The sequence below is a fragment of the Thunnus thynnus genome, chromosome 10, assembly GCF_963924715.1.
Source record: "Thunnus thynnus chromosome 10, fThuThy2.1, whole genome shotgun sequence".
NCBI classification, from domain to species: Eukaryota; Metazoa; Chordata; class Actinopteri; order Scombriformes; family Scombridae; genus Thunnus; species Thunnus thynnus.
Window position 1 is genome coordinate 28,838,316 of NC_089526.1, and position 24,638 is coordinate 28,862,953.

A 24,638-nucleotide genomic window follows, 5' to 3' on the forward strand; every position below is an offset into this window, starting at 1 on the left:
CATACACACATATACACACAGTTCTCATGGGCTGGAAAGTAACACAAATGGCACTAATCCTCATTTCTATCTTTGTTTCTCACTTTCCATCTATTCATTTCTCGTTTTCCATTTTTATTCTCAAATCTTTTCATCCATCCAACCCTGTGTTTTCTCACACTTCCCTAAAATAAACTCTAACCTGCTCCCATTACTGCACCCCTGCACTAGATCAATCCCTCCGCTTCACCACAGGTACCAGACAGGCACAGCAATCATTTCTGATACACTTTCACTTTTAGAATAAGGCCTTTGTTTACAGTTTAAAATCCCAGCTACCTGTGGTTTTTCCCACAGATTAAAAACAGGAAAAACCCAATGAAGAGTGTGAGTTACGTGTTAAATTAACTTTAATGAATATGGGTTTATATAAACACAGACATTGTGTTGATTTTCAGACTACCAAACTGTCAGTTAATCCAGCTGACTATTTAACATAGATCAGATGTCTGATCAGACATTTTTTGATGCACATTTATGATCATACGCAGATCCCTCTCTTTGCTCCTTCTATTCACTGCTCCTTCACTCTGCTTGCCGTCAGACCAGACAACAAATAACTAAAGATGTCATGTTAATGGCAGGGAGCTCTACAGAAGCGCCTGGCCAGCACAGACAACCCGGAGGAAGCTATTTGCTGACAAATGGGATTTGGTGCTGGGCTTGAGCAGCATTAACTGGTGGGTTTTATTGGTTGAAGGAGCACGATATCATGGCGGTTTTCTTCTCTATGCCTCTCTGGCAAAGTGGATGACGTTGCAGGGAGCAAAGGCATTTGGTCACGCAAAGGTGCAGAGTGCTGTTAAACAGATGGCAGGAGACCAGTGAAGAGAGTGGCAATGGACAGCAGATGGAGAAGAGATCAGCAGGAGAGAAGAAGAATGCACTGTGTATAAACGACACGCTGCCAGTCCCCAGTTCCTGCTCACACACACACACACACACACACACACACACACACACACACACACACATATATACAGTACAAACACTTGAATCTAACTTCTAGTTTTTCCTCGTGTTTAATGTTCTGAGTGAAATTTGAGACACCAGGAATTTGCAGAAAATATGCATAAAAAAGAAGAGAACAGTACAGAACTTATATTTCCAAACACACATAAGTCTAATTTAAAGTACTTTACTCTTGTTGGTTTCACAAATATTAATTAATGTCTCATTCCCCCACTATTCATCCCGGTTCTAAATCAGACAATAATTCACTCATTACAGAATGAAACAGCTGATGATGATACAAGTGAAATGTTGCTGCAACAGTAATTTGAGGGTAAACCAATAGGGGGCAATCTTGTACAATAAAGCAAGAGTACTGAGCATGTGGTAATCATAGTTTAACAGCATGTGCTGCACTGTCCAGGAAAGTGAGGTTCTGCACAATGTCACTGTCTTCTGTTTTCTTAGACCAGTTTGAGAAACTGCATCAGTTCACTTGCCCATATGTCCCAACCAAAGTCTGCAACTAGAAATATTCATTTATTTCAAATTAATGATATCTGCTTATTAATCACATTACTCTCAATATTTTTTTTTGTCAGGAAAACCATTAAAATGTACCTCATGATGTCAGCACTGATATCAGCATCATGAGCCCAAAGTGATATTCTCTAAATTAACAACTTCAAATATCTTCAATTTAGTATAAAAATCTGCTTTAGAGGTTTTTAAATGTAGAGTTTTCACACAGATGAAAGACACATTCTGATAAGTCCACACTCTTGTTTCCTTATTTCAATTATTTCACTTGAATAACTGGTAGTACTTGAGTACCACATTTCAAACAATATGACAATAATTTAAAACAGTTTCAAATGAACTTGTTGAAACTTGCACTTCACTCTACAAAGGGTTGCAGCCACAACATAAACAAATACTGTTATTTTGTATAATAAAGGCTTAGTAATCCACAGTCATCAGACCACTAAGAAAGGCTGAACCAAACAAACATTTTAACCACTGACAGAATTGTAATACCAGATATATTACAATATCTGCTAAAAGAGCCATTCACTATTTTCCTATGTCATTTGCTAATGGATATTAATTACTTACACAATAATTATTTGAATCAGTTTATTACTATTATTATTATCATTATTATTATTACCATTATGTTTGTAAAAATGTTAATGTCTACAGCAATATGAACACTGCCCAATTTACCAAAAATGACATTCAACATAGAAAAAGCATAAGAAGAAACTAAATTCTGCTTTACTCTGAAGCAGCAAACACTAATGTGGTGAGAGAGGCATAACCCCCTTTTTTCTAGAAGTGCACATTTTCATGTAAACGGGTTTGATGTGGAGGAAAATATGACTATGAGGGTCTCTGAGTGAAAAACACCCATCCTGAGAGCTGCTGCTGGGGCAGGATGAGTGAGAGTGTAGGTGGAGATGTGGGGGCCTCTGAAACCACAGCAGGCAGGTAACAGTAACAGGTTTGCCTCCCCCTGCTCTTACAATATGGACCTGACATCCTGTCTGGCAACATGCACAGAGACACAGCAACACAGAAAGACAGACAGACCCAGTCAGACTCCAGAACAAGACAGGAGCTCCGCGTTATCTATCAAGGACACTGCGTAGTAGAGGTAAGGTGTAACTGAAAGTAAGATGACGCCATATGACAGGAGACATAAAGGTCAAAATACAAAATACATGTGTTTGAGCTGAATATTGTGTCACGGTATCAGACAGGAATTCAGACCGGAGGAACTGAGAAACTGATTACTAACAGTTAATATACAATAAAGGAGAAGCACTCTGATCTAAACATGTTTCAACCTAATCTGTTGATTTATTAATCTGATTTCCCCCCTTTAATTTAACTTCATCTTTGATGTTTAAAATAATATACACTATGAATACATCATAAATATTGTCAGGAAAGGATTTTATTACACTACTGGTTAAGAAAAAGCCTGAATACTGACATATGTATGAATTTGTCTTTTAAAACCTCAATTAGTTAGATGTGAAATGTCACAACTAAACACTTTTTTATGTTAAAAGATTACAAATCACAAAAAGGAAATATTCTTAATTCAGTCACACGTTGACAATTTGAAAGTGAAATTTTGTACCCAGATCTTTTGTGTTTTCATTGACACAATAGAGTTCTCTTCTGTCACTCTGTGTTATTGGAAGAGGAGTGTCGGCCATTACAGGCTTGGCAGCTGCACTGAGCTGCGACACTGATACTCTGTGGGAGTCAGATTATCAGAGAGAATGATGGCGGCTGCAGGGGACTCAGGGCAGGGCCAAAGGGCAAGGCACTAACTCTCTGGCTCTGACATTACCCCAACTATAAAGAATACAGTAACAATATTACACACATTTCACAGGAAAACTTTTAAATAGAGAGCACATACCAAATGTCATACAAGGAACATTAAAAAGAGATCAAACTCGACAGAGTTCTGGGGGTCGCTATAAACTTATTAATGACTCATGATGAGTCTTATTTTATAAGTGCGTAAAAATCATATCATAGAAGATTCAAACACAAGTAAATATGACTATTACAGTATTATTATGTGCCAGAATAAAATTGGAGTATTATTAACAACAATATAAGATGTAGAAATATTGTAAAGTAAAATAATCTTTATAAAATATGTACTATAAAAATCGATATTATATAAGAATGTTAGCCTATATTTCAAAGTGGGTGTTTGGTTAAAGAAATGAGGCTGTATGATTCAGAGTTTCTAAAGAAAAAAAAAACTCGGTTCCCACAGGAAGTCAGTATTTTCATCGCAGAAATAATTTTACATCTTGTAAGATTTTTATGAATTTCGACTACACTGATTGCACTGCTAAATTGAAATTTAATTATTGGTGAGTCTATTATAACCCAGACCATCAGATATTTAAATTCCCACTGCTTGTTTTGATGGATTCTTTCTAAGGACTAAAAATAAACACAGTTTACATTGTTATACATTTCCACAGTGGAACGGATATGTTGAGAAAATACCATCATCAGTGTAATGTAAAAAAAATTTGAGGGCTTGTGTGTCTTCTAATCTGCCTGCAATTGTTCAGTGTTTTGACAGTGAAGATAGAGGCCTGGGTGATATGAAACCGAACGAAAACCACAAGCATGTTGTGTGCAGAAAATGTTCTGCAGCTCTAAGAAAACGAAAATTAAACTACATGAGCTCTTGGATAGACTAAACGTCTTAGACAAGTGCTGCAGTCGTTATCTCTCACATAATGAACTGGGATCTGTCGACCCACTTTTCTCTCATTTGCTCATTAACTCTCCTTTAAAGACTTGCATGAAAAGGTCACAAACTCCACTGATCCGTTGCAGTAATTAAATATACTTAAATTCTTACGTTAAGTATCGTTTCTTTTCTAAATATCCGAGTCTATGTACTGTAAATATTCGTTATATTAAAAGCAATAATTCACCACAGTGATGATGTCGTTTTTGATAAAGCTCTCTTTTCGGAAGGATGTCGACGGAAAATATATAAAGTTGCTCCAGCAGACAGTTTTGTGTCAGAGCCGCAAACAGTTGAGTAGAAGAGGAAGCAGCTTGTTGTTGTGTTAAAGTCTCAATAGGCGGCGCTGCAGACTCATTCAGACGCATTCTGCACAGCAACTCCCAACAGCAAAGCCAGTCCACAGCAAAGCCAGAACTGCAGCAACTGCAAACCTCTGCCAGTCCTCCTGCGCTCACCATTGAAGCATTGCACATTCATGTTCAAAACTAAAAATCTACCCTCAGTCGTTATGTCATTCATAGTAAAAAAAAAATACAGTCATGAGAGGAAAAACAGAATAAAATAACTGAAAATAAGCTCGCTGCTTTTGATATTTCACTGAGAGGCTTTTTAAAGCTTTGATTTAAATATATGTTCAATATATAAAACCATATCCAACAAGCTTATCAGTGACTTACGTTTAGATGGAAAATTCGACAAATAAAACATCTTCGTTTATTAACAACCTGTTGATGTTTGTCCTGGTAACAGCATGTCACTTTTCTGTGTAGGAAGCACACTGAGCTTTTGATTCGGCTGTCACAGGTCTTATTTACACTGTATCTAAATCTGTGGCCAGAAACAAACCACAGACTAATTAAAGAGCTGCCTAATTATTCTCTGCCACTTTCCATAGACGCAGTGAAAAGAGTGTGAAATGATAAGAGTATGGGAGTGAAACTGAATTATTATCTGCTTTTGAACAAATAGGAAGGTTGTTTTTTTTTAAATCATTAAAGCGGATCTCAACACATTGGCTACATATTGTCCTTTAGTACATAACAGGCTATTTTATTGCACACACTTTATCAAATATAATAAAATCTCAGATAATTTTTGCAGAACATATGAGATGATTTGTGTGGGAATAAGCCTATTTAGTTGTAAATAACACAGGTAAAACTGTCCGGGCAACCTGTGTGACGTTTTCATGACCATTTAATTAACCAGTTCAATGTAAGTGTTTTCATACAATTCAGAAATATCTAACTTTACAGAAGACAGAAGGGCAGCTCATAGTCTGAAGACAAGTCGCGTTAACTGTTTACGTTGTATTTGTTCATCATGCTGCTGATCTCAGGATGGTTTTTTTTTTTTTTTTTTTTTTGGTCACACAAACCTCAGAATTCTTTACTCTTACCACAATGAAATAAAACGATTTAATGTGGTGGCTCTTGCATGTGCCCTCCATTTTCGCAAATGGGGTCTATGGTTTCAAAAAAAATCTTGTAAGCAGCTCAAGTATCCAAAAGCACGTTTTCAAAAGCGTGGAGTTTGGGAAAAAGGGATCAGGGTTTCCTCCTGCGCTTCCAATAATCTCTCCAAAAGAAGGTATCAGCCTTGGCTATATGGTATATGAGAGGTGTCAGAGGAGGCAGGTTGAGCTGAACACGTTTCTCTACTATGGTCTGGAGCCTCAGTTGCTATCCAAACACAAATAAACAGAGGAGGAACATTGGAATTAATGATTGAGAAGGAGGAGGGGAGGCGTGTCGGAGGGCGGGCAGAGCGCTCCAGAGCTGGAGCCCTGAAAAGTGAAGGACCGGTGCGCATTACGCACACTTCCAGCCCCAGCTCCGGACGGGACTCCCACGCTGCTGCTGTCTCTCCTCCAAACTTCTTCGTCTCTTTTCCACAATTTTTCACAACTTGTCACATCTTTGCAAAGGTCCGAGACACCAGAGTTGGCTGCATGGCTACATGAGAGTTTCATGGACTTGGAACTTGGAAAACTTTTAGCGACGCTTTGTTGGAGCTCGCCGCCTCTATAGTTACTGTGGATTACTGACATACCGCAGGACCTTTGGCAGCTATTTATTGGGGTAAGATTCTGTTTGGCGGGGTATATGTCAGAATACTGCAGGGAAGGAACAAACCTAACTCAACTCGCTTGTTGTAACTTTTTATCTAAAGAAAATACTTAACTTTTACTGATTGAGCTATTCAACCAAAGAGAGCAAAGTCCTAGTAAAAGTGAAAACTTTTCCTGAAGAAATACTAAATTAAATGTCGTTTCTACGGTTGATTATTGCTTTGTGATGATCACCAGGTGGGGGTCATAGTTCACCCACGTTTTGACATCACTGGTCTCTGTCCACAGCACATAAGGTTACTAAAACAAGCAGTGGCCCTCGCGTGTGTGAAGACTTGTCACGACTTATAGAAATGTAAAACCTTCGGCCAAGAAAGAAACTGACAGGGATTTAAAGAACACGACAAGGCACTTAAGCTACTGTCAAAGTGGAAATGAAAATCCAAAGGTTATTGAGAAGAGAACAGGTTGAACAAAGTTGCACATGTGGGCAAAGAACAACAAGTGCCTGCACGGTGACTTATGTTGCACCTGTGCAAAATTATATTTAACCCCATCCCGGCTGGGGAAGGGGAAGCAAAGTAGACAGAATTCAAAGATCTGTGAAGCAAATGTAACGACCTGACTGAAATAAGCGACCAGCCCTCTGGCTACCATGTAAGCAGGACTTTAACTCTGCAAGCCTTCTCCAAGTGTGAATAATGCCTTAATCTCCAGAAAGTTTCAGGTTCCTAGGGCTATGAAAAATAATGTGGAAATCTAATTTGGAGTGATCAGTGAAAAACAGCATAATAACACGTGATTCAAAAACACACAAAGAGGGCGTTTTTTTCTTATTTTTCATTGTAAATGTAAAGGTCAGTGGCACCGCTGGTTCACTGCCAGTCGCGCTTTCACCATCCGGAGTCTTGAACTTACACGGTAAACTTTTCTGTGTGGGAAAACATAACTTGTCATTCCCACACAAACATGGATCCAGGCCCTTAAATTTCCTGCACTGTCAGCTCACCTTGTTTGTCCTACATTATGAGTGCAAGGTAGCTGCTTGTTTTTATTTAAAGCAAACATTTTCTGTAGAAAAGTAAATTAAAATGCCCAAAGGATATTTGCTACCATGTTCTTTTACTCAAGGGAAGACCGCCTCATGCAAAAACATGCAGCATGAAATAAAATAGACCTATAAGCAAAATATTACAGCCTATAAAATTAACTGGCTACTACCACAACCATAAACATAAAAAGTGCATGCTTTTCCAGCAAAGATAAAAGTAACTTTCTTGTGGGCAATAGCCAGCATTTGTGTGTTTTGCTCTGACTCATGCTCATGCAACTAATAACATATTTGATCACTGCTGGCAAAATTTCAGACTTCACAAATCTACATACAGAGCACTTGTTTTGCATTGTGAAACATGAAGTACAACCGTCAAAAACAACAATGTGTCTTTTCTAATTACTGCGAGATTTAGTGTTTTATTTAGAGTGATGTGAATATATAATTTATAGTGCTAATTGTTGCCATATGAGTCATTTTACACCCACTTAATTTAATTACAGTTTCGATGACTGATTTGGTTTTTAAAATGTTTTGAGGCGCATCTCAGATTTAAAGGGACAAACAAATTAAAACTGCGTGAAATACGTATTCTCAGTGTCTTTGCTTAGAACACACAGTGTTTTACTCATCATTATATCATTATCAGTATAGGACAATACTGCTGCACTTTAACACGTTGTCCAATTTATTTACCTAGTATGCCCTGTCGTCATGTTCAAGTGGTTAAAGTCATTTTTAATTTGCGCCCTGGGAAAAAAATCCATATTTGATTACTGGGGATAATACAGTCACCTCTGTGGGCGGACGTAAATTTATGAGATAAATGTTATCATGTTAAATTAGAATAAAAAATAATGTATGAAATAGTACTTACATGTGTATTTCAAGTAAATAGTTGTGGTGGCAAACAGGTGGTTTTTACTGTATCATGGTCACCAAAATAAGGTCATAGTTTGCCTGCCTTTGTCACCACATAATTACTGGCTCTAATGTGCCATTACACACAACACTCATCGTTTTATATTTTTTCATTCACCCCAGGCTTATCACCGTGCCTTCTGCAGAGGTCTGAGCCGAGATGGGGAGCAAAGCCCTGCACGCTCCGATCCCCCTGCACCCGGCCCTCCAGCTCACAAACTACTCCTTCCTGCAGGCCGTCAACACTTTCCCCGCTGACCAGCTGCAGGGACTGTACGGCCTCAGCGCGGTGCAAACCATGCATATGAACCACTGGACTCTTGGCTACCCGCACATCCAAGGACTGAGGTCGACAATCACAGAGATGGCAGCCGCCCAGGGCTTGATGGACCCCAGGATTCCCTTCCCAGCGTTACCCTTCACAGCCGCAGCACAGCTCTTCCATCCAAAACAAGCCGCCGTTGCGCACGGCATCCCCTCGCTGCACAAGGACAGACCGAGGTTTGACTTCGCCAACCTGGCCCTCGCTGCCACTCAGGAGGACCCGCCGAAAGCTGCGGATCTGGCGAAGCTGGCATCGGGACTAGGAGGAACCATCTCCGAGCTGAGCAAGCTGTCCCCGGACAGAAAACCCACCCGGGGCAGGCTCCCCTCCAAGACTAAAAAGGAATTTATTTGCAAGTTCTGCGGCAGGCATTTCACCAAGTCATATAACCTCCTCATCCACGAGAGGACCCACACAGACGAGCGGCCCTATACCTGTGACATTTGCCACAAGGCCTTCAGAAGACAAGACCATCTCAGAGACCACAGGTAAGACTGATTTATACCTTTTACTGCACTAATTATACACTGGGTTAGGAGGGGACTCTAAAGCTGCATTCTTGAGTTTAACACAGTTCTTAATCACAAACATATTTATTTTTCTAAACGACTTTCTGAAAATAAGAAATTACAAGAAATTATACTTTGTTTTATGGCAACATATATGCAGACCTGTTCCCAGAGTTTTCTCCATGAGGGCGCTAAAGCGCTTTTACGCATCAAGTTGATAACTTTCACAGTGGAGATTTTTTCGCCCTACGATTCTGGAGTTTTTTAACAACTACAAGGAAATCGTTGCATGAGCAGCCATTTGATGAAGTGTTATTCCTGTTTTACAGATACATCCACTCCAAGGAAAAACCATTCAAATGTCAAGAATGTGGGAAGGGATTCTGTCAGTCTCGAACTCTAGCCGTCCATAAAACCTTACATATGCAGGTAAGCTGCCTACAATCTGAAAATATTAACAGCCACCATCTATGTTTTACCATATGATCATAATTCACCTATTATACACGGCCTACTGCATGCATGGGGATATTAATAAGTCTCGCCAAACGGTTTCATTTGGCCAATTACCAAATTAAAATTAGAAAAACAAGTGAGAGATACACATAGAAGTTCCGTGTGAGTTATAGCTGACACAGTAGTGGATTTATTTAGATGATTGAAAGATATTAATGATAGACATTCTATACAATTAAAGGGAATAATCCTTTGCTTGCTTTAAATCTAAACAGGAGTCTCCCCACAAATGCCCCACATGCGGAAGAACCTTTAATCAAAGAAGTAACCTGAAAACTCACCTTCTCACCCATACAGACATCAAGCCCTACAGCTGTGGCCGCTGCGGAAAGGTGTTTCGGCGCAACTGTGACTTGCGACGGCACAGTTTGACGCACAGCCCACATCAGGACTACTAGCCTGGACAGACTAACAAAATAACAAATGGACAAAACACAGGAAGACAAGTCAACGACTTCTTTTCTTCTTTTTTTTTCTTTTTTTTTTTTTTTTGTTCAAAGACAATCAACAAATCTGGACACGTTTACTGCAGCACATCATAGAGTGGGATTTGGTTGCACCTGAAGTGGGACAGCAGCGGAGCCATGGCCATGTCCAGCTTTCACACCACCTGTAAATATCAAGACCATGTAAATAATGTTGTTTTTTTTATTTTCTTTTCTGACCTTGAAATGATAAAGTTGTCAAAAACAGTCATAAGTTTAAAGTATGTTAAATTGTATTTTAGAAATAAATATTTCCATTATAAATTTGCATTTGTTCTGTTTTTATTTCCATGTTTTGTCTTGAAACACGAGACACAATGTTACGGCCCAAAAGGCAACATTTAGATGAAACCATTAACCACGGCCATCAAGTTTATAGTTAATAGTCTATATGTTTACAGTCAGCAGGCAGTGAGAGCTTAGTGTGGCTTACTTATTGGGTTTTTTATAGTAGGCCAGCAGATATCAGTTAGCAGGAGGCATGAAACGACAAGAATGTCTTTAGCTGTTAAATCTTTCAGACAGGAAAGTCACTTAAAAGACAAAATCATGCTGTGCTTTTGAGTGATAGTTACTTAGATATAGTAAAGAATTATAATGTTTCCTTTAATAATAATGTCATATTACGGTTATATATGCAGCATTGTCTGCCACCCACCTACTCGGAATTATTCAGCCCCATTATTATCTTCAATATCTAGAGCCTACAGAGGCTGATTAGTATTATATTAGCCGCATTAGCAGCCATATCACATGTCTTTATCTACATCACCTCTGATACCATGAGTGACCTGCAAAGCGGCGGAAGGAGTCACCTGTGCAAAGAGAGCAGTTCGACTCAAAGAGACAGACGATCAACAGATTATAGTTCAGGAATTATCAGGCTTAATTAATTCATCACTTCCACTGCAAACAAACAAACAAAATAAAAACAAAAACAAAACATCCAACTGTTTTGTTTTTTGAGACACCGGAGGCCTGCTCTGTTATATCTCAGACCTGCAGTCCATCAACCTGCTACCACGTGTTATTGTGTATATTTATAACAAAATCAACGGCGCTCAACAGAGGAGATGAATATGACTCTATTCTCCAAATTAAAAAATGGCTATATTCGAGCTGTAGTTAGTTAGATATAAAATGATTGATTTATGTAATTTATTTATCTTACAGTATAGCTATGAGGAAGCAGCTTCACTGGGAAATGGCGAGTGCTTTGGACGCTATGCGTTAACACGCAGGTTTAGATCTGTGTGTATATACATTAAGTGTAAGATTTGGATTTCATCCAACTAACCTTTGATCAAAATACGCTTGAATATTAACCATCGGAGCTGGAGCTTGAGAGGAAAAAGGTGATCCCTATTCATTTTTATTATTATTCGGTGCAGAGTTTAGATTCTGTTCCTCTGCTTCTCTCTTCATCGCTCTGTCTCTCTGTGTTACTTGGCCTTCAGGCCTGTTGTTGCATGATTTCACCAGCCATTATTGACTACTGCGGAATGGTTTAAAACCCCGATTTTCACCTGACAGTGCAATTAATTGCTTGAAAAAATAGCATTTAGCTTTAATGGGTTCGAAAATAGGGTCTGGAACAAGTTGTTACAATAACAACAGAAGATTTAAAACGGCTCTTATTGCTGCTGAAAGGCCATTAACCAAGGCCGTATTTATTGCAGGCTAGTATTTTCCTAATTATTTTTTAAATGGAGAGGCAACAGAGTTCAACAAGTCCAGCACGCGCATATTTACAAAAAACAATTACTTAACAATCGTAGAAAAAACATGCACATTCACCAATAAACCCCAAACATAAAAATTAAAACCTGCACACGAGGCAAATATGAAAAGATGTATGCTGAAATACAAGCAACAACATAATAATTGTTATCATTATTATTTTTAGAAATATAATAACCACAAAAGTGCCTATTTTGATTGGAGAGTGAAAGTAACTGATAAAAATCGTATAAATCTGTATTGACTTAAGATGAACTAATTCGATTAGTTAAAGCAATTTTGATTAATTAAACATAACATTTCTGTGGTCTAAATATGGCCTCATAGGGTGACGCTGAAGGCGACAAATAAGTGTGTATGTGTAACTGATATACACCCTCATATAACTGAAATATGTAATTTACAGAGAATAATTCTGATTTTATCCTCTCAAGGGGCGACAAATCGTGATGTATTTTCAAAGTAAACAGGTGCAAGTCTTTTAACTTTCTGAATTCGTTTTTATTATTATTATTATTATTTAAATTTTGATCAGAAAGACATTTCTCAACTGAAATGTATCTGTAACCATATAAGGGAATGATTGTGCTGCTTGGTGAAAAAAAAAAAAGAAAAAAGTGAGGAAAAAATAGATTTTATTTAAGTGTTCTCAAGAATCACATCATCGAAACAGATACAATCGAGTTCTCGACGTTTTTATTCCACACTGCCATGTCGACTTAAAATGCATTCAAAGAAACGACGTTTGTGGCCACACCAAAATGTGGCCACAATGGGCAAACTAGACTATATTGTGTATATATCAGTTAACTAAATATAAGTCACTCTTGTCAGCGGGCGCAGAAGAAGTCAGTGCGTCTTTAGAGGAAGTGTGATATTAACAAGACATCATGCATGTTACTCTCTTAATTACTAGAGCACATATTGGCCTTAAATGACTTCAGAGCAATGACACACACACACACACACACACACACACACACACACACACACACACACACAAACACACAAACACACACACTCACTCACTCACTCACTCACACACACACACACACACACACACACACACACACACACACACTCACTCACACACACAAACACACACGCACACACACTCTACATACAGTTGGCACAGAGTGGACAGTCACATGGTGAACTGCATCGGTGACTGGCCTTTGTGGACTGTGTCCTCAGGAAGTTTTATCTAGCTGACAGGGGAGAGGCGGCACTGGCTGCAGGCCACTGAGCTCCACTCCACTGACTTCATATGATCTCCATATGACCCTCCATGGCCTGTGACAGACACACACCTTTTTTATTTCAGCCACACTGTCCATATTGCCATAATCTGAAAAATCCCTAAAATCTGCTTAAATGGGTACATGAAAGGAACTCACGAACACATAGGGCCTTTATAGTTTTAAAAACTGCACAATCATTTCTCAGAGATTGTAGTTTTTGCTGTTTATGACTTATTTGTGTGCTTTAATTTATCATTTTAATATTGTCCAGCTAGAAACGGCTCCGTGGCAACATTAGCAATATTAAAATTTCAGAAACAAAGATTTGACATGGCGAAAGAAGCCTCTGGCAGCAGAAATCACTGGTGCGTCCAGTTCGACTGTAAAGTGAAGAAGGAGCGTAACCCTGATTTTTCATGAATTCCGAAATCATATTTATATAATAAGGCAGGCTTGTATAATAACAAGGTCACCCATGTTCTTGAAACACCTATACTCTTTTCTTAGAATACAGTTTTTGTCAATATTCATCATTCATTTTATTTGCCACTGCATTTTCATTTACAGTAGTCTGTTTCTTTATTATTCCAGTAACAGTAGCTATACTGTAAATTTAAGTGAGCAGTTACCAGTTGCATATGTCAACATAGTAAGTGTTTAAGGTGAGACCAGCCACCTGATAAAAAGTTTGAAAACAGACAAGTCACCTGTGTGACTGAAAGGCAAAGATCCTTTGATTAGCCTCCATTATTTACTTTCATTGACTTTGCACAAGTCTCGCTGTCACTATCTAAAGGGAATCTCTGTCCTTGAATCTTGATTTGCGATGGAAATGAAAGACATTGCCTACTTTTAAAAAAAATATTTCAATCATTTCGAGGAAAAGTGTCCTTCACAATGACACTATTTGTGAGGTCCCTCAGCAAAGGTGAGCTTCCATATAAGGGCTGGGGGCGTGCCAAAGAGAGTACAAATATTACGTGTAGTGATGCCTTCCTGAACTCTCCGTAAATTTCTACATATTCAAGAGGCCGACGTTCAGACTACGAACACCTTTTGATTAGACTAGCCTACTGATTTTTAAAAACAAAATATGTGCCACTATTTTATTTTCTAAATCCAACTTACACTACGGCACCTGCTTCTGCAGCAGCCGGATCTAGAAGACACTGTGCATCAGGCAATTGCTTGATGTTCTCGTGGATTTATTTTGAGTGATCACCGAAGTTGGTTCTCTAAATATCAAATTTCGCCGACTGATGTATAACAGGGGATTTCTAGCATTTCTCTTGCCACTATTTTTTAGCACTATAGGCTTAGTGCTTTGAAACTTTGAAACTCACGTTTCCTACAGAAATGAAAGGCAACACCAGGCATACGGAAGCCGCGTTGATGTTTACTGATGACGTTTGGGCTGAAGCTATTGAGAGATGTGGCTAACGCTAGTTAACGGGATGAATTTGTTACCTTAACTAAACGTTGAATTCAAGAAATAGCTACAGGATACAAGCGGGAGTCAAGTAAGGACAGATTTTTCTTTTTTGCCTTTGACCACACGTTTTAGTTTGCTGAAACGAAGTTATGGCGACTTATTGTCAGCAGTTAGCTTAGCTTCTTTGCTCTGCTGCTTGTATTGCAGAGATGACAGGAGATCATAGTTAGCCTCTCTGGCTAACTACTCCGCAGTTAGTTACATTTCTTACTACGTAGCATTGCACTATTTCATTTAAAAACAAGTTATATTTAGCTACATTGCTCTGCATTAGGAAATGGAGTTGCGAACTAACGTTACTACTGGGTTTCCCCTTTAGTCGCCAGCACAAGAAGTGAAATGACTTTAGCTAGCACGCTAATTCAGGTACTAGTGTGAATTAAAATTAAGCCATTTAAAAGTAGAACCGCTGACATTCATTTTTAAAAAGTTAGCTGTTAGTTAAAGCTCGACCTCCGTCCCCCGCGAATAGAATAATCTTTGTGCGTCTGTTGAGCTTCAATATCAGCTAGCCTATATGTGGAGTTACATCTTCAGCTTTCCTGAATAACTTGTAATTTGGTTAGTTTTTAAATGCTCATTTCATATTTACGACCCTTCCATTACAGGATAAAGATGTGACGTTTACAGACTGTCAACCAAGGAGCATTTTCTCTGTCTTAGTGAGGGTTAGAACCAAAACAACCTGCACTTTTTGCTATAAAATTGTAACATATGGACATAGAGCAGAATTTACAGACACTTGTCATAGCTGGAACAGCACAGGTGCCACTAATTATTAAATGCACAGTAGTGAGAACTGGCACACATGAATGATAAATTAATATTATAAAATACAAAATGTGCAATACATTTCACTTACAACTGTATACTGTATCTGACCAGGCTGTATGTACTATACATAACCACCTACTAGATGGAAAGTAGTGGGTTTTTTTTTTTTTTTTTTTTTTTACCATGTAATATTCATCTCATCCCTCCTTGCACTTTTCACTTCTATGCACTATTTGTATCCTGTTTACAATTCACAAAAAATGGTTTCACTTGTATATAGTCATTCCTGGTGTATATTTCTGAAGCTTGTTGTGTTGTTATTCTGTGCAAGTACACTGAGAGCCACTAAGCCGGAGTCAAATTCCTAGTATGTTTGAACATACTTGGCCGATAAAGATGAAGATTGATTACACCTGTCCTCTTGTGCTATGATATATCAGAATATCTGCTATGATAAATGTCTATGCTCTGGCCTGGCAGTAGTGTTTTTTAATAAGACTGGGATACAATGGCGAAAGGGGATTTATTACATAAATACTGTAATGTACAAATAATGACCGCATTACCTCCTGAGTGATTGTGGCTGAGGAGGTAGAGCAGGTCATCCACTAATCAGAAAATCGGTGGCTCGATTCCCGGCCCCTCCAGTCCTCATGTCAAAGTGTCCTTGGGCAAGATATTGAACCTCAAATTGCTCCCGATGGCTGTGCCATAGGTGTATGAATGTGTGTGTAAATGATTAGATCCTTCTGATGAGCAGGTTGGCACCTTGCATGGCAGCCCCTGCCATCGCATATGAATGTGTGTGTGAATGGGTGAATGTGGCTTGTAGTGTAAAAGTGCTTTGAGTGATCAGAAGACTAGAAAGGTGCTATATAAATGCAGTGCATTTACCATTTACCATTTAATTACATCACAATGTTTTGTTCAATGCTTGATGTGTGTTTAGGACAGGGACAAGATGTTGGAGTCCTATGTCACACCGCTCCTGATGAGCTATGTGAACAAGTATATCAAGAATCTGAAGCCATCTGACCTTCAGCTGTCTCTCTGGGGAGGAGATGTGGTGCTCAGTAAGTTGGACCTGAAGCTGGATGTGCTGGAACAGGTACTGTAAAGAATGCAACCTCTGCTATCATTAACTTTTTCACACGACCAAGACAAGAATAATTGTGATGACAGACACTGTATTTTCACATTTAATTGTGCATAAACACAATACTCACTGTGGTAATTGTTGTTTACAGGAATTACACGCAGTTCTGATGGATCATAATTGTGGGCTATTGCTCAGTGCTGCTAGTGGGAGAAATATTAATTATTTATACATCTATAAATAAATATTTATATATATTTAATTAAATATTATTATTTATTATTAGTATTTTTGTTTCCATAGACACTTAATGGTCCATACTGCTTGATCCACACATGTTCTTAGCCACTGGTATGATCCTTAGCTGTGATTCTTTCTAATACTAAATCTCTTTCTATATCAACAAGAAACATATATTTACATTTCACATCTTAATCTTAACCGCAGGGGATTAAAGGTGTGTTTGCTCATACCTGTTATTTTTGTACTGATTTTTTTGTAGTTTACTGCACTTTTGTTTATTGCATTTATTCATTAACATTGGTCATCCAGGTACATACAAGATATAGCTAAGCTAGTAATGGCTAGCATCTCTTTTTTTAAATGAATAATTGTCAGGCTAATCATGTGAACATGACCATGCTAACATTGCTGAAAGTCTTTACAGTAAAGTCAGATTTTAAGTTGTTTTACTTATAACATAAAATAAATCAATGGGTGGAGGATAAGCATGTCCCTCACTAGCATATTTTTCCATTCAGGTTTGTCTACATATTAGCTACAGTGTGTGTAGCTAAGATGTCTTGCCTTGATTAGAATGAGAAAAGAACCACAGCTGTGCTGTTTAGCCAAGCACAGATACAGTATCTTTAGTGTCATTTTGGAGGAAGTTTGATAGATTTACTCCGATATTTTGGTCTGCAGTGTTATTTTGACACAGTGTTCTTTTTTACACTTGTAATGTCTGGATTAGATCAATCTGTCACAAGTTAAAAGAATTTTCTTTTCTCTAGAGCGGGTTCTGACTGCTTCTGAAGAGCAGACCAAAACACTACCTAACCCAACAGAGATTGTGATGAAAGTTCTTATTGGAAGCAGCTTTAAGCCAACCAACAGTGGGAATTGTGTTAAGATTTTGATGTGTGATGCCACGTCAAAACCTGGCCAATTGTCCTCCCTTTGCCTTTTCTTTATTGCAGTTAATTTGAAGAGTACCTCATTTAAAATGTGTAATTAGAGATAATCTTCTTAATATGAAGAGTAATTTTAAATGAAACATTGTGGGAGTTATCGAGCAGACATGCTGTAAATCCATGACAGCTTTTCCTCAAAAATATGTTTGGTTATTTGTTTTTTGGCTTGGATTTATCGAGGAGGCATGTGAAGTCTGTGTGTAGGCAGTCTGGTTTCATGGGACTTTTCATGTTCTCACACAGAGTAGTTCAAGATGCAGAACATTTATTCCTTTGCCTCTGAGAAAATCTGACTGATTTTGTTAAAAGCGTGACCAATATGTAATCTGTAGCTGTTGTTTTTACTATCCTCTCGTCTTCAAATATTAGTTTCAAAGAGCAGTTTAGGAAATGGACGGATGAAGGTTCCAAGTGTTCCTTTAGTCTAAGCAACCATATTGCCTCATGCCCTTTACAATGTTATCTGTATGGCAGATGTAATACTATAGTACATGTTATTCAAACTATAGTTTCATAGCTATCTGTTCTTTTTATCTTTATTATGTCTTTGCATATTTATAGGAGCTGAAGCTGCCCTTTACATTCATGAGCGGTCATATCCATGAGCTGCGTATCCATGTACCGTGGACCAAGCTGGGCTCGGAGCCCGTAGTCATCACCATCAACACCATGGAGTGCATCCTCAAGCTGAGAGATGGAGCTCAGGTTAGTTCTTTACTGGTATGAGAAACATGTTATCCTCGAATTCACTACAGGGCCAAAACAAGGCTGGCCAGATCTTCTTGTTATTTATGTGAAATTCTTCCTCATGCCAAAGTTAAGCTCTCTCATTCCTTTTTCTCTCTGTGTTACCAAGAAGTTTTGTAATGGCCTTTGTTTTAAATGGAAAAAGGCCTTTTTAAAAAACATTTTATTATTATTTTTTGTGAGCAACATGTTGAACTTTTTGACCCTGTCAAGCTTCATCCTGTGGTGGGGTTGCTGTGACAAAGGCGTATTACAATCTCAGGTTTTATGTGAAATGTAAAATCAAATGAAAAGACAATACAACCATTTCATTTTCAATTTGTGGTGAATCCCTAAAGTTGCAGTAATGTCATCTTGTATTTGCAGCAATCAACTGCAAATGCATCAGTTATCTACAAATACTTCTCATGTTTAAATATTACATATTGTTTATTGAAAAAGTCACAGGTATTCTTTATAGTGTTAAAGAAGAAGGCTGTTAAGTACAGTGCAATTAGAAAGTATTATTATGTTTTTCATTGTTTTGACATAACTAGGTATTTAGAAGAAGACACAGTTGCTATGAAGTTAAAGTGCTGTTGTTCTCATTCATACTGGTTAAACAGGACTAATAACCATTTTTGCATGTTGTACATACATAGTTCCCACAGCAGGTCAATGAACCTAAACATATGGACAAAGTCATTAAGGAAGTTTTCATGGCTAGTGAATGTTCTTAAATGGCCAAATAAGACACATGACCTCAATCCAACTGGACAAGGTTTCACAGATTGAAGGCAAAAAGCAAGAGGCAAAGAGGGAGGTACAGGGCTGGGAGAGCAACACCAGGGAAGATACAAAGAGTCTGCTAATGTCTGTGGGTTGTAGACTTTGTTGATATTAAGTGCAAAGGATTTGCGACCAAATGATAAATATAATGAATGTATATAAGCTTTTGTTAACTCGTCCTATTACTTTCTGTCCCCTAAAATTGCAAGACTACATATAAAAAGTGGCGCAATATCTATGCTGTTCATCTGATGTGAATGTAAACATTCTCAAATTACAGCTAAGACTCATTTAGCATTTAAACCTCAAAGTTACTGAATTTAGTTTTATTAAAAATCCAGTGTGCTGGAAGCCACAACTGTTAAAATTGTGTCATAGTCCTAATACTTTCTAAATACACTGTAAGAGCAAGGGTGTCAGGTAAAGTGCACTTACTATGGTTGCAGTTTTTAACTCCAGCTGTTTCTGAAAATTCTTAAATCAACTCCATCAACTGATCTGGCCCTCAGGAGTTTTACATCCCACTGCTCATACCACCTCTTTCTTCACATTGATTTGTTAGGCAAGGGTGTGCTCATTCAGCTAAATATGACACATTGTTTTTGGCTGTGCAACTCTAATTCAGAGGTTTCCATCTGTAATGAGCTGCTGCTGGCATGATAACAGCTATCTACCCCACACACAAGCATCAAAGTGAAAATATGAGTTTCGGTTCGCTAAGTCAGGAACATTTGTTATGGAATATTGTACTGCAGCCACACTTGGTAACGACAGAGCTCAACCATATTATTCCAATTTTGCTATGGTGTGGTGAGGCACTTCAGAGGCAGGGTTTAAACTTGCTAATTTGACACAGCTAAGTAGCAGTTGTTTTTGTCTTTCTCATCTATGCTTAATTAGTCTTGATGATTTGGGTCTGATGAGAAATGTACTAAAACAATAGGAAGGCAAACAAAGATAACACTGCCTCATGTAGGTGAAATTATGAATTTGTGCCTTTTTAAACAGTGATTTGGATTTTGATCAACATTTTCAAAGGCTTCTTGGGTGAAAAAAAATCTGTTGTGTACAGAAAGTGCCGTAACGATAGTCTGCAATGAGAAGGACTTTTCAGAGTTTGGGGATGAAAGTGTGTGTTCATTCATACCAACAAAATTAACTATTTACACGTCCTCTTTCAGTTTATCAAGAGATGTGTCTGCCTTTAATTTAAAAAAAGATGGACTCAGGATAAAACCTATTTTAGCTATTGTTTTTATTGTTGTTTTTTCTCTGTTATTTTAATATGGTTGGTTCTACTTTGTCAATATGACCTCTCCTCAGGAAAGCACTCTCACTTAGCACATTTCTTCCTTAAAAAGAGCTTCATTGACCAGAAATATTCAGAAAACTCAAAACTTCCAGGTGACTTTAATAAATTTGACTAGTTCTGTTTGCTATTTGGCCATGTCTGTCTTTAGCATGTCACTGGTCTCTTTTTTATTTAGTCTCCAAGCAGTGAGCACTGCTTCTCTGTCACAAAATTTATAATTACAGATGGTTTCACATCTCTGTCAGATCAGGATGCTTAAGCAACAAGAGTGTGATTTTTAGCCTTGTAAATTTATCATTTAAAACTTTTTGATCCCTATCATGCATCATCATGGACATAAATCTGAAATCAGTTATCCTAAGAGAAATATTTATATTATTGTATTTAGGTTAGTCATAAATATTTTCATTTTTGAAGTGTGGAATATGAATGACATATTTCTTATATATTTATTTTTGCAGAAGAGCCTGGTGCCTTTGCCACCCATGCAGTTTACAAAATTGAAAGTGTAGCTCAGTGCTGGCCCTTTATGGGAAGGTTGAAGTTTCAAGGCCAGATGTCCCAGAAGAAACACATTTCAAGGGAAGTCAATTACAGCTAATTATATAGACTGCGGCAAAAAGATTTGTAACACATGAGCTTGAGCTGCCCAGAACTAATGGTAAATATCATACTATGCAGGTGGCTACTGCTCAAGCGATCAGGTTTCTAGTTAGATGGAAATTTAAACTTGTTTTTTATGCTTCATACACAGCTTAAGGTCATGTACCAGTACTGATACCGGTGTAATACATGTAGTCTCAAAACAACTATTTGTTACAGATGTTTTGTAAAGGCTTCCAGTCAAGAAAAGATTTTGGGGGAATTGCAAATGACGTTTGGACAAATTATTCAGTGGTATGTACACCCATGAGACATAATTTGGAGCAAAGCCAGACTCACAGCAGAAGTCCTTCTAGCATGAGGAATTTAAATGAGCCGCTACACTTCTCTCCTATGCGAGTGGGAGGCAGTAGGGCCCCGACTGACTACTGTGTTCGTAAGCCAAGAAAAAGCAGCCAGTTTCCTTATATCCTTTAGATTTGTGTCATTTGGTAATGTGTATTAGCTTCATTTCATGTTCATTGCACTTTCAACATAGTTAGAACATTAGAAAACAGGATTATTGGCCATTTCATCTCTGTGGTGGCAGGTTCCCACTCTGGTCAGCTGATTTCCTTGATTGAAGGAAAAGGTCTGAGGGCCTTTGTCACATTAGTCTCACAGAAACTAGATTATATTTCTCTGGGGGTTACAACATATCCTGTTCATATACGTGTCAGGCCCTGCTCCAGTTTTAATCAGGTTCTAGCAGAGATGCAGGGAGTTTGGCATAAGTACATGCAAAACATGGGCTATGACAGTTCTCCCTGAAGCCCTCAAGTAATTTGGGTGATGGCCCACAGGATTTTCAAGAAGCAGAAAAATTGATCTGTGTATGGAAAATCTTACATTTTAAATTTAGTAGATTCTTTTGTCCAGTAGAGACAGGAACTTTGTGGTGGGACTTCTGCGGCCAAAGTGTGGAAATGATAAATTATATCATTAATATGGTTTGTTTTCATAATTACAGTTAAAGCTTGAGCACTGGCCTGTAAAAACATCCGCACGTCTTTTGAAGTTCATTAAGGGTTGTGTAATTTGACCAAAATTATTTGGAGCTTTTTAATGTTCGTGTTTCCCCTCGAGAGGAACTGGGTAATATTAGGGATATTCAGATTGCTCAATAGGGCCCATCTGCAAAGCACCAAGAGCAGTTCACAATTATAGTTTCCAGCAAATGTGGAAATTTGGGCGTTTAGCAGCAGTTGGAGATTACAGCTCCTGCTGACAGTGTAATTGCTTAAAATAAGCTGTAATGAGGACTTGTAGAGCAGAAAGTATGGTAATAGTTGTCAACTTGTTTTTGACATTAATTTTACAAACCGGAGGCCATTTACAAACAAAATACATAGGTTCCTCTATGTGTATTATTGTGTCCTAAAGTCACATGATGCTCTGAGGCAAGCTTAGAAATCATCATTTGAAGATTAGACATCGTACATGCTTTTTTTAGCATGTATCTCTGTTTTCAAATCTCTACCATCCTTGTTTAGTTTCCGAATTTATTTTACATGTAGCCCATATATTTTACTATTCAGTTTAAATCCAAGAATTCAAATGATTGTAGTTCATGTACGAATTGAATTATTAGTGTGGACATCTCCATGTGAAATTAAACTAAGCCCTCATCTATGCGTAAGAGCTCAATGTATGTAACAGGAGATTGGTCATGGGGATGAAAGGGTTTTGTAGTAGTCAACTTCTTTCTTCTGGTGCAAAGACACACACAATGTGTCCCCTCTTGAGTTACTTGATATGAATAAACTGTTTGATCTGTCGCCATTCTAAATTAAAAAGCAATCTGAAAATGTCAAGAGCTGTACAGGGTGAAACAGTGGGTTTAAATCTGTCAGTCTATATACAGAGCTCCTATGAAAACTGGAGTTATTAATAGAACTCATAAGGTCTCCATTAAGTATCTTATTTGCCCCATGGAAGTCTCATGGAGGGGGTTAGCAGTCATTTCCACTGTTTCTATTTTCAACATACCAAACTCTTCACATTCTTGAAATGTTTTCTATATTTGAGTCATTAGGTGGTGTGGTCATTTAAAGGACCAGTGTGTAAGATTTAGTGGCGTTTAGTGGTGAGGTTGCAGATTTGCAACCAAATTAATACACCTCCCCTCCCCCTCCCCTTCCAAGTTTGGACGAGAACCTATGGTGGCCGCAAAACTCGTAAAAAACACACAAGGCCCTCTCTAGTGTCAGTGTTTGGTTTGTCTGTTCTGGGCTACTGTAGAAACATGGCGGTGCAACATGTCGGTGGCCTCTGTTGAAGAGGACCCGCTCCCTGTGTAGATATAAAGGGCTCATTCTAAGGTATGGAAAACACAACGATTCTTATTTTCAGGTGATTATACACTAATCAAAACATACTTATGAATATTATATTCCATTTCTGCCAAGTCTGTCCTGCTAGATGCCACTAAATCTTATGCACTGGTCCTTTTAAAGTTTTTAGTTCAGATGTCGGGGATTGGAACGGGTCTGCGGTCTGACGCTTAGCATTTGGTTAAAGCATCACCACCTTCAAGCTTCCCCTTCTTGAAGAGATACTTAAAACCTCTGGAGGGAGAAAGAATCTCTTCAGATTTTTTTTGTGTTTTTTTTAGGAGTTGTGTTCTTGTATTTGTAGATAGTTGTAGCACATGAACAGAAATAGGCAAAACTGAACTCAGGCCTTAATGAAAGACATTGATGTAATGTAGCAAAATTACGGGCAAATTTTTTTTTTCTTCTTGACATCTTGGTAAACTGCTCCAGATGTTGAAGATGAGGTGTGATCAGCAAAGACAGAGAGGAACTGGCTGGACAGCAGTTACAGTAACACTCCCAAGCACTCTTTATTTTTTATGAGACAAAGATAAGGGCTTGGGTTTACCGAGGAGAGCCTCTCTGGTTTTGGCTCAGCTCGCTGCTTGATCTGGGAGTTTTATGGCCGCTGAGTGCATTTGCCACTGATGTGGAGGTTCTGATTGATGCATTGCCTCAAGATGATTTGGGGAGGTGCCTCTGAGACTTGTTGGTTTGGCATACGGTCCAACTAGGCCCTTTCTTCTGTTAGATTCCTTCCAAACTATTTTTAGGGCTTCACACCACCAAACAGCATTACTCCTAAATAATGGGTAATACATGTGAATTAGGGATCCCCGTCTTGAATTCTTAAAAACTCAAAGTTGGTATTCTTTCACGAAATCTACCACTTAATAGAAGCAATTACTACTTCAGAAGTTAAACAGAAATGTATAGATGTGATACATGACTTTTGAATGTCAAACTATTATTTGCACACATGTTTTAAAACATGGTGACCTCAGATGCACAGTTGATTCCCTGTTTTGGAGCTGTTGTACTTTGGATGCTAACGCTTTAACGTGTGGTTTCACCACTCGGGTTGAATCCACAACCCACTAAATAGGAAACCTTTGATGTATGGACTGTTACCACCTTCTGTGTGTA

The 24,638-nt window shown here is 38.2% G+C and overlaps 2 protein-coding genes across 7 annotated transcripts in view; both read left to right on the forward strand.

Annotated features, from left to right (window-relative positions):
• The first annotated feature begins 6,097 nt into the window (after positions 1-6,097).
• On the forward strand, positions 6,098-10,191 carry osr2 (odd-skipped related transciption factor 2). Of its 2 annotated transcripts, none has more exons than XM_067602412.1 (4): positions 6,098-6,372; positions 8,461-9,150; positions 9,501-9,600; positions 9,903-10,191. In XM_067602412.1, the coding sequence occupies exons 2-4, from the start codon at positions 8,498-8,500 to the stop codon at positions 10,083-10,085; spliced, it is 936 nt and encodes a 311-aa protein (XP_067458513.1). In that variant the 5' UTR covers positions 6,098-6,372; positions 8,461-8,497; the 3' UTR covers positions 10,086-10,191. The 2 variants fall into 2 exon arrangements, with proteins under 2 accessions (XP_067458513.1, XP_067458514.1); XM_067602413.1 differs by having other exon boundaries at positions 6,099-6,372; positions 9,985-10,191.
• Positions 10,192-14,532: 4,341 nt separating this feature from the next.
• LOC137191923 (intermembrane lipid transfer protein VPS13B-like) overlaps positions 14,533-24,638 on the forward strand; it is a 343,015-nt gene continuing 332,909 nt past the window's right edge. For all 5 annotated transcript variants that reach the window (XR_010930464.1, XM_067602417.1, XM_067602414.1 and 2 more), the window contains exons 1-3: positions 14,533-14,673; positions 16,369-16,527; positions 18,270-18,413. Coding sequence is in view for 4 of the 5 variants with exons in the window: in XM_067602417.1 (XP_067458518.1) it covers positions 16,381-16,527; positions 18,270-18,413 (291 nt within the window). In the remaining variant the exon portion in view is untranslated. The remainder of the gene's footprint in view (positions 14,674-16,368; positions 16,528-18,269; positions 18,414-24,638) is intronic.